The 11,699-nt window shown below is 43.8% G+C and overlaps 1 protein-coding gene across 1 annotated transcript in view; it reads left to right on the top strand.

The window, feature by feature from the left end:
• dapk1 (death-associated protein kinase 1) overlaps positions 1–11,699 on the top strand; it is a 125,515-nt gene that overhangs the window by 2,225 nt on the left and 111,591 nt on the right. Inside the window, exons 2-5 of the mRNA XM_038984572.1 lie at positions 3,704–3,842; positions 6,089–6,218; positions 8,459–8,507; positions 9,035–9,061. Of these exons, the coding sequence (XP_038840500.1) occupies positions 6,101–6,218; positions 8,459–8,507; positions 9,035–9,061 (194 nt within the window). The 5' untranslated portion in view covers positions 3,704–3,842; positions 6,089–6,100. The remainder of the gene's footprint in view (positions 1–3,703; positions 3,843–6,088; positions 6,219–8,458; positions 8,508–9,034; positions 9,062–11,699) is intronic.

Genomic DNA, 11,699 nt, shown 5'->3' on the forward strand with positions numbered 1-11,699 from the left:
ACTATATCCAGTCCCTATATCCAGTCACCTTATCCAGTCACCTTATCCAGTCACTATATCCAGTCACTATATCCAGTCACTATATCCAGTCACCTTATCCAGTCACTATATCCAGTCACTATATCCAGTCACTATATCCAGTCCCTATATCCAGTCACTATATCTAGTCACCTTATCCAGTCCCTATATCCAGTCACTATATCCAGTCACTATATCCAGTCACTATATCCAGTCACTATATCCAGTCACTATATCCAGTCACCTTATTCAGTCCCTATATCCAGTCACCTTATCCAGTCACCTTATCCAGTCACTATATCCAGTCACTATATCCAGTCACTATATCCAGTCACTATATCCAGTCACTATATCCAGTCCCTATATCCAGTCACCTTATCCAGTCACTATATCCAGTCACCTTATCCAGTCACCTTATCCAGTCCCTATATCCAGTCCCTATATCCAGTCACCTTATCCAGTCACTATATCCAGTCACTATATCCAGTCACTATATCCAGTCACCTTATCCAGTCACTATATCCAGTCACTATATCCAGTCACTATATCCAGTCCCTATATCCAGTCACTATATCTAGTCACCTTATCCAGTCCCTATATCCAGTCACTATATCCAGTCACTATATCCAGTCACTATATCCAGTCACCTTATTCAGTCCCTATATCCAGTCACCTTATCCAGTCACCTTATCCAGTCACTATATCCAGTCACTATATCCAGTCACTATATCCAGTCACTATATCCAGTCACTATATCCAGTCACCTTATCCAGTCACCATATCCAGTCACCTTATCCAGTCACCTTATCCAGTCACTATATCCAGTCACTATATCCAGTCACCTTATCCAGTCCCTATATCCAGTCACTATATACAGTCACTATATCCAGTCACTATATCCAGTCACCTTATCCAGTCACCATATCCAGTCACCTTATCCAGTCACTATATCCAGTCACTATATCCAGTCACTATATCCAGTCACCTTATCCAGTCACTATATCCAGTCACTATATCCAGTCACTATATCCAGTCACTATATCCAGTCACCTTATCCAGTCACTATATCCAGTCACTATATCCAGTCACTATATCCAGTCACTATATCCAGTCACCTTATCCAGTCACTATATCCAGTCACCTTATCCAGTCACTATATCCAGTCACTATATCCAGTCACTATATCCAGTCACTATATCCAGTCACCTTATCCAGTCACCTTATCCAGTCACTATATCCAGTCACTATATCCAGTCACTATATCCAGTCACCTTATCCAGTCACTATATCCAGTCACTATATCCAGTCACTATATCCAGTCGGTTCCAGTGTAAAACAAAAAAAAACTGTTGTTTTGGCAAATTGTGGTCAAGTGACTGAACGCTGTGTTGTGATTGGCTGAGTGTGTTATTATCCTGTCACAGCTTCCTCTGCAGTTGGGTCCTGTTCCTGATTCCTGTTTCCATCCTCAGAGGAAATACTTTTTTATTAGGGGGAGACCTCAACAATGTAGTCACTACAGTGACCTGCGATACCAGTCACCAGTCTGAGAGCACCATGTCGTCATCCCAAATGGAGCCCTAGGTCCTATACCAGTCACCAGTCTGAGAGCACCATGTCGTCATCCCAAATGGAGCCCTAGGTCCTATACCAGTCACCAGTCTGAGAGCACCATGTCGTCCTCCCAAATGGAGCCCTAGGTCCTATACCAGTCACCAGTCTGAGAGCACCATGTCGTCATCCCAAATGGAGCCCTAGGTCCTATACCAGTCACCAGTCTGAGAGCACCATGTCGTCCTCCCAAATGGAGCCCTAGGTCCTATACCAGTCACCAGTCTGAGAGAGAGCACCATGTCGTCATCCCAAATGGAGCCCTAGGTCCTATACCAGTCACCAGTCTGAGAGCACCATGTCGTCCTCCCAAATGGAGCCCTAGGTCCTATACCAGTCACCAGTCTGAGAGCACCATGTCGTCCTCCCAAATGGAGCCCTAGGTCCTATACCAGTCACCAGTCTGAGAGCACCATGTCGTCATCCCAAATGGAGCCCTAGGTCCTATACCAGTCACCAGTCTGAGAGCACCATGTCGTCCTCCCAAATGGAGCCCTAGGTCCTATACCAGTCACCAGTCTGAGAGCACCATGTCGTCCTCCCAAATGGAGCCCTAGGTCCTATACCAGTCACCAGTCTGAGAGCACCATGTCGTCCTCCCAAATGGAGCCCTAGGTCCTATACCAGTCACCAGTCTGAGAGCACCATGTCGTCCTCCCAAATGGAGCCCTAGGTCCTATACCAGTCACCAGTCTGAGAGCACCATGTCGTCATCCCAAATGGAGCCCTAGGTCCTATACCAGTCACCAGTCTGAGAGCACCATGTCGTCATCCCAAATCGAGCCCTAGGTCCTATACCAGTCACCAGTCTGAGAGCACCATGTCGTCATCCCAAATCGAGCCCTAGGTCCTATACCAGTCACCAGTCTGAGAGCACCATGTCGTCATCCCAAATGGAGCCCTAGGTCCTATACCAGTCACCAGTCTGAGAGCACCATGTCGTCCTCCCAAATGGAGCCCTAGGTCCTATACCATTCACCAGTCTGAGAGCACCATGTCGTCCTCCCATATGGAGCCCTAGGTCCTATACCAGTCACCAGTCTGAGAGCACCATGTCGTCATCCCAAATGGAGCCCTAGGTCCTATACCAGTCACCAGTCTGAGAGCACCATGTCGTCATCCCAAATGGAGCCCTAGGTCCTATACCAGTCACCAGTCTGAGAGCACCATGTCGTCATCCCAAATGGAGCCCTAGGTCCTATACCAGTCACCAGTCTGAGAGCACCATGTCGTCCTCCCAAATGGAGCCCTAGGTCCTATACCAGTCACCAGTCTGAGAGCACCATGTCGTCATCCCAAATGGAGCCCTAGGTCCTATACCAGTCACCAGTCTGAGAGCACCATGTCGTCCTCCCAAATGGAGCCCTAGGTCCTATACCAGTCACCAGTCTGAGAGCACCATGTCGTCATCCCAAATGGAGCCCTAGGTCCTGTGTAGTGCACAACTTTTGGCCTGGACCCAAGTAGTGCCACTTCACTGAATCATTACTCAGTGATTCGCTAATGTTTTATAAAAGGCAATATATGTGTCAAATAAGCTGTGCCAAAGGTAATATATTCCAGTGTAGACTCTGGTGAAGGCTTGTCTACATGTCTCCATCTCTCTAGACTCTGAAGGGTTGTCTACATGGTCTCCATCTCTCTAGACTCTGAAGGGTTGTCTACATGGTCTCCATCTCTCTAGACTCTGAAGGGTTGTCTACATGGCCTCCATCTCTCTAGACTCTGAAGGGTTGTCTACATGGCCTCCATCTCTCTAGACTCTGAAGGGTTGTCTACATTCATCTACATGTCTGGTGAAGGGTTGTCTTCATGCATTACTGTACTTCTGCTCTCGCCTCCTCGCGAGGAAAAGGACCAGCGGTCCGGCAGCCACGGCCACGATGACGCCGTCTCCGGTGTCACTGAAAGATGTGCTAGTTTTGTCACCTGCCTTCTTCATGGCACTGATGTGTTGTTGCCCACTCGTTGGTATGAAGTAAGCCTTAGGTTGATAGAAGTGCCTGCTGTTAGCTTATTGTATCTACAGTAGGTATTGTCTAAGATCTCCTCCTCTCCTCCTCCTCTCCTCTAGGGTGGCCGGTGGAGAACTGTTTAATTTGCTAGCAGAGAAGGAGTCCCTAACAGAAGAGGAGGCTACAGAGTTCCTCAAACAGATTCTGGACGGAGTCTGCTACCTGCACTCCAAACACATTGCACACTTTGACCTCAAGGTACACATACACACCCTTTGACCTCAAGGTACACATACACACCCTTTGACCTCAAGGTACACATACACACCCTTTGACCTCAAGGTACACATACACACCCTTTGACCTCAAGGTACACATACACACACACATAGCTACAAGGGCCACTCCAGTGATGTGTTCTGTCCTCTCCACTCTGCTCTGCACTAAAACCAGACACAACTAATCAATGGCAGAGCTTTTATCACACATGGCTCTCTGGCCTGTCTCCAGCCGGAACATCCATCATCACCATCACTCACCGGTTGTTAGTGGTGGACGACATCAGGGTCCGGATCAGGTCAATTTCAAATCAGTCGATGTTGTGGAATGTGATCATTTAAACACGCTTCCCCAAAAACTCAAGAATGAACATGGTCTACACTATAGGACAGCTTGAGTCACATGATCCCTTAACTACACATACTACTAATACTACACATACTACTAATACTACACATACTACTAATACTACACATACTACCCTACATAATACGACTCACCTACACGTACTACATAATACTACACATACTACACAATGCTACTCATACCACATAATACTACTCATGCTACGCCTACTACATAATACTACACAATACCAGTCATACTACACATACTACATAATAATATGCATACTACACATACTACTACACATACAATATAATACCAATCATACTATATAATACTACTCGTACAACATAATACAACTCATGCTACACATAATACTACGCATACTATATAATACTACTCATACTACACAATACTTCTCATACTATATAATACTACACATACTACATAGTACTACATAAAACAAACCATGCTATATAATTCTACTCATACCACACACTCGACTACACATACAACATAATACTACTCGCACAGCATAATACTGCGCATACTACATAATACTACTCATACTACGTAATACTATATAATACTACACATAATGCATACTACTACCCATACTACATAATACTACCCATGCTATATAATACTACGCATACAACGTGATACTACGCATAAAACGTAATACTACTCATACTATGTAATATTACTCATACTATGTAACACTACTCATACTATGTAATATTACTAATAATATGTAATACTACTCATGATATATAAAACTACGTAATACTACATAATACTACTCATAATATGTCATGCTACTCATACTACACATACTATATAATACTATGCATGCTACGCAATACTACGCATACTATATAATACTACTAATACTACTCATGTTACTGAATATTACACATACTATATAATACTACTAATACTACTCATATTACTGACTGTTACACATACTATATAATACTACTGCATACTACCCATACTACATAATACTACTCATACTACTGAACACTACTCAAATGACTGAATACTACTGTACTCATATTACACATATTGCATAATACTACTCATCCACCATATTAGCAAGCATTTCGCTACACTCACATTAACATGTCAGATACACTACTCCTACATACTCCACAATTTGTAAGTCGCTCTGGATAAGAGCGTCTGCTAAATGACTTAAATGTAAATGTAAATAATACCATTACATCTACCTGGAGCCATTTCTGTCAGGGACAATCTGATTCCAGTCCTGTCTCTTCTGTTCCCAGTCTAATAGCCATTCATTCAATCTGATTCCAGTCCTGTCTCTTCTGTTCCCAGTCTAACAGCCCCATTCATTCTTTAACCTGCTGGTCTAAAGAGCTTTTAAAGGATTAAGTCAGGAGTCAAGATAGTCTGCCGAAGGAGGCATTGTGGCTCTGGAATGTAGTCCCTCTCTCTCTCTCTCTCTCTCTCTCTCTCTCTCTCTCTCTCTCTCACTCTCACTCTCACTCTCACTCTCACTCTCACTCTCTCTCTCTCTCTCTCTCTCTCTCTCTCTCTCTCTCTCTCTCTCTCTCTCTCTCTCTCTCTCTCTCTCTCTCTCTCTCTCTCTCTCTCTCTCTCTCTCTCTCTCTCACACACACACCATCTCTCTCTCTCTCTCACACACACACACCATCTCTCTCTCTCACACACACACACCATCTCTCTCTCTCTCTCTCTCACACACCATCTCTCTCTCTCTCTCTCACACACACATTCTCTCTCTCTCTCTCACACCCTCTCTCACTTGCTGGTTCCTAGAGAGGCTTTACTTTATGGGATGTTGTTTCCATGTTTAATGCCCCCCCCCCTCTTCCTCCCTTCTCTCTCTCTAGCCAGAGAACATTATGTTACTGAACAGAGCTGTGGCCCATCCTCGCATCAAGCTCATCGACTTCGGTCTGGCACACAAGATCGATTTTGGCAATGATTTCAAAAACATATTTGGCACCCCGGAATTTGTAGGTCAGTCTATCCGGCGAACCAAGTGCACCACAGCCGTGTGTGTGTGTGTGTGTGTGTGTGTGTGTGTGTGTGTGTGTGTGTGTGTGTGTGTGTGTGTGTGTGTGTGTGTGTGTGTGTGTGTGTGTGTGTGTGTGTGTGTGTGTGTGTGTGTGTGTGTGTGTGTGTGTGTGTGTGTGTGAGTTGTCTGCATGTATGTACTGTGTTATGTTCATCGTTTGACCAGCGAGTCAGCTCAGTTTAACATCAAATACCCATATATATATATATATACACTGCTGTTCAAAAGTTTGGGGTCACTTAGAAATGTCTTTGTTTTCCATGAAAACATAATGAAAAACATATGTGCTGCTACACCTGCATTGCTGTTTGGGCTTTTAGGCTGGGTTTCTGTACAGCACTTTGTGACATCAGCTGATGTAAGAAGGGCTTTATAAATACATAGGATTTGATTTGATAACGTTTATAAATAATGATTTATAACATGGTTATAAATAATGATTTTTAATTGAAATAATAATTGTGTCCTTTAAACTTTCGTCAAAGAATCCTCCATTTGCAGCAATTACAGACCTTGCAGACCTTTGGCATTCTAGTTGTCAATTTGTTGATCTGAAGAGATTTCACCCCATGCCTCTTGAAGCACCTCCCACAAGTTGGATTGGCTTGATGGGCACTTCTTACGTACCACACGGTCAAGCTGCTCCCACAACAGCTCAATAGGGTTGAGATCCGGTGACTGTGCTGCCCACTCCATTATAGACAGAATACCAGCTGACTGCTTCTTCCCTAAATAGTTATTGCATAGTTTGGAGCTGTACTTTAGGCCATTGTCCTGTTGTAGGAGGAAATTGGTTCCAATTAAGCGCCGTCCACAGGGTATGGCATGGTGTTGCAAATGGAGTGATAGCCTTCCTTCTTCAAGATCCCTTTTACCCTGTACAAGTCTCCCACTTTACCACCACCAAAGCCCCCCCAGACCATCACATTGCCTCCACCATGCTTGACAGATGGCGTCAACCACCAAAGCCCCCCCAGACCATCACATTGCCTCCACCATGCTTGACAGATGGCGTCAACCACCAAAGCCCCCCCAGACCATCACATTGCCTCCACCATGCTTGACAGATGGCGTCAACCACCAAAGCACCCCCAGACCATCACATTGCCTCCACCATGCTTGACAGATGGTTCACTCCTCCAGCATCTTTTCATTTTTTCTGCGTCTCATGAATGTTCTTCTTTGTGATCCGAACACCTCAAACTTAGATTTCTCTGTCCATAACGCTTTTTTACAATCGTCCTCTGTCCAGTGTCTGTGTTCTTTTGCCCATCTTAATATTTTATCTTTATTGGCCAGTCTGAGATATGGATTTTTCTTTGCAACTCTGCCTAGAAGGCCAACATCCCGGAGTCGCCTCTTCACTGTTGACGTTGAGACTGGTGTTTTGCGGGTACTATTTAATGAAGCTGCCAGTTGAGGACTTGTGAGGCGTCTGTTTCTCAAACTAGACACTCTAATGTACTTGTCCTCTTGCTCAGTTGTGCACCGGGGCCTCCCACTTCTCTTTCTATTCTGGTTAGGGCCAGTTTGCGCTGTTCTGTGAAGGGACTAGTACACAGCGTTGTACGAGATCTTCAGTTTCTTGCCAATTTCTCACATGGAATAGCCTTCATTTCTCAGAACAAGAATAGACTGATGAGTTTCAGAAGAAAGTTCTTTGTTTCTGGCCATTTTGAGCCTGTTATCGAACCCACAAATGCTGATGCTCCAGATCCTCAACTAGTCTAAAGAAGGCCAGTTTTATTGCTTCTTTAATCAGAACAACAGTTCTCAGCTGTGCTAACATAATTGCAAAAGTGTTTTGTAATGATCAATTAGCCTTTTAAAATGATAAACTTGGAGTATCTAACACAACGTGCCATTGGAACACAGAAGTGATGGTTGCTGATAATGGGCCTCTGTAGATATTCCATAAAAATCAGACGTTTCCAGCTACAATAGTCATTTACAACATTAACAATGTCCACACTGTATTTCTGATCAAGTTGATGTTATTTTAATGGACAAAAATGTGCTTTTCTTTCAAAAACAAGGACATTTCTAAGTGACCCCAAACTTCTGAACGGTAGTGTGTGTACACACACACACACACACACACACACACACACACACACACACAATACCCTACATTCTAGGCTCAGTGTTTTTGGCTTAATAGTGTGTCTTTTAACTCTTGCAGCTCCAGAGGTAGTCAACTATGAACCGCTCGGCCTGGAGGCAGACATGTGGTGAGAGACAGATGTACTTTATATTTAGATAGTGTATGTATATATATATACACACACACACATGCATACATGCACTGAGTATACAAAACATTAGGAACACATTCCTAGTATTGAGTTGCTTCCCCTTTTCCCCCTCAGAACAGACTCAATTGGTCGGGGCACGGACCCTACAAGGTGTCCAAAGCGTTCCACAGGGATGCTGGTCCATGTTGACTCCAATGCTTCACACAGCTGTTTCAAGTTGGCTGGATGTCCTTTTGCATGGTGGATACATCTTGATACATACGGGAAGCACAAGAATTGCAACACTGCTGTTTCTTTTGTGTGTATAAAGAACGGTCCACCACCCAAAAGGAACACTTGACACATTGTAGAGTCCCCCGACAAATAAAGACTTTTTTGACGGGGGAAAAGGGGGTGTAACTCCACATTAGGAAGGTGTTCCTAATATTTAGTTGACTCAGTGTATAAGGCTCTGTATATATCTCTATATGTCTGTCGCTTAATAATCCATATTGTTGTTCCAGGAGTGTTGGCGTGATCACCTACATTCTGTAAGTACAACATTCCTAATGATTGGTGTAATACATGAAGCTCTACATTCAACTGTCACCAGTATCCCGTTCAGTGATTGGTCCTGATATTGATCTTAGTGTCTTTTTTTATCTTGCGTGTATTTCTTTGTATAACTGCGTTGTTGACGAATGCAACCAATCATTTCACTGTACCCTTTACCCATGGTGTATCCTGTGGACGTGACCAATCAAGTCTGCTTTGATATTTATGAAAAAAATATTAACATATTAATGCATATATTTCAATAAAATGTATTTATCAAGCCCTTCTTACATCAGCTGATGTCACAAAGTGCTGTACAGAAACCCAGCCTAAAACCCCAAACAGCAAGCAATGCAGGTGTAGAAGCACGGTGGCTAGGAAAAACTCCCTAGAAAGGCCAAAACCTAGGAAGAAACCTAGAGAGGAACCAGGCTATGAGGGGTGGCCAGTCCTCTTCTGGCTGTGCCGGGTGGAGATTATTAGAGTACATGGCCGTTTACAGTGCCTTGCAAAAGTATTCACCCCCTTGGTGTTTTTCCTATTTTGTTGCATTACAACCTGTAATTTAAATGGATTCTTATTTGGATTTCATGTAATGGACATGGAAAAATAACTTGTTTCAAAAAATTCAAAATTAACAACGGAAAAGTGGTGCGTGCATATAAACTCAGCAAAAAAAGAAACATCCTCTCAATGTCAACTGCGTTTATTTTCAGCAAACTTAACATGTGTAAATATTTGTATGAACATGAACAGATTTATGCTAATTGTTTGATTTTAGTCGTTTGCCTGGTCGACTTATTTCAAAACCGTTTAAATGTTGGAAAGGACCGTTACCATTTTACCTTTCCAGAGGAAAGGACCGTTACCATATTGCCTTTCCAGAGGAAAGGACCGTTACCATTTTACCTTTCCAGATGAAAGGACCGTTACCATTTTACCTTTCCAGAGGAAAGGACCGTTACCATTTTACCTTTCCAGATGAAAGGACCGTTACCATTTTACCTTTCCAGAGGAAAGGACCGTTACCATTTTACCTTTCCAGATGAAAGGACCGTTACCATTTTACCTTTCCAGAGGAAAGGACCGTTACCATTTTACCTTTCCAGAGGAAAGGACCGTTACCATGTTACCTTTCCAGAGGAAAGGACCGTTACCATTTTACCTTTCCAGAGGAAAGCACCGTTACCATTTTACCTTTCCAGAGGAAAGGACCGTTACCATTTTACCTTTCCAGAGGAAAGGACCGTTACCATGTTACCTTTCCAGAGGAAAGGACCGTTACCATGTTACCTTTCCAGAGGAAAGGACCGTTACCATATTGCCTTTCCAGAGGAAAGGACCGTTACCATTTTACCTTTCCAGATGAAAGGACCGTTACCATTTTACCTTTCCAGAGGAAAGGACCGTTACCATTTTACCTTTCCAGAGGAAAGGACCGTTACCATGTTACCTTTCCAGAGGAAAGGACCATTACCATGTTACCTTTCCAGAGGAAAGGACCGTTACCATGTTACCTTTCCAGAGGAAATGACCGTTACCATTTTACCTTTCCAGAGGAAAGGACCGTTACCATTTTACCTTTCCAAAGGAAAGGACCGTTGCCATTTTACCTTTCCAGAGGAATGGACCGTTACCATGTTGCCTTTCCAGAGGAAAGGACCGTTACCATGTTACCTTTCCAGAGGAAAGGACCGTTACCATGTTGCCTTTCCAGAGGAAAGGACCGTTACCATTTTACCTTTCCAGAGGAAAGGACCGTTACCATTTTACCTTTCCAGAGGAAAGGACCGTTACCATTTTACCTTTCCAGAGGAAAGGACCGTTACCATTTTACCTTTCCAGAGGAAAGGACCGTTACCATTTTACCTTTCCAGAGGAAAGGACCATTACCATTTTACCTTTCCAGAGGAAAGGACCGTTACCATTTTACCTTTCCAGAGGAAAGGACCGTTACCATTTTGCCTTTCCAGAGGAAAGGACCGTTACCATTTTACCTTTCCAGAGGAAAGGACCGTTACCATTTTACCTTTCCAGAGGAAAGGACCGTTACCATGTTACCTTTCCTCTGGAAAGGACCGTTACCATTTTACCTTTCCAGAGGAAAGGACCGTTACCATTTTACCTTTCCAGAGGAATGGACCGTTACCATGTTGATGTAGCCCAGATATGGAGTGAGAGAGAATGCTTATCAGAGAGAAAGACTTTGGTGCTTCACATTCCTGACACCTGACCAACTGTTTAACTTATAACTCACAATTCCTCTGATAGATATCTGTCCATAACTAGAGTACATCTATAAAACATCTTCATGGCTTTGTTATACATTCAGAGAAACAAACGATGTATACACTGTAAACCTTTTAGAGCGTCATTCAGTGGTATGTGGGAAGTTATTGGAATGAATGGAAACTTTCTCTACCTCTCTCAAACTCTTTCTCTCCCTATGGCACTATCTTTCTTTCTCTCCCCCTCCCTCCTTCCTCCCTGCTCTCTCCCTTTCCCCTCTCCTTCCCTCCCATCCCTGCTCTCTCCCTGTCCCCTCCCCCCTTTCCTCCCATCCCTGCTCTCTCCCCTCCCTCCTCCCTCTCCCCTCCCCTTCCCTCCCATCCCTGCTCTCTCCCTCTCCCCTCC

This window comes from Salvelinus namaycush, unplaced genomic scaffold (assembly GCF_016432855.1).
Source record: "Salvelinus namaycush isolate Seneca unplaced genomic scaffold, SaNama_1.0 Scaffold249, whole genome shotgun sequence".
NCBI lineage: Eukaryota > Metazoa > Chordata > Actinopteri > Salmoniformes > Salmonidae > Salvelinus > Salvelinus namaycush.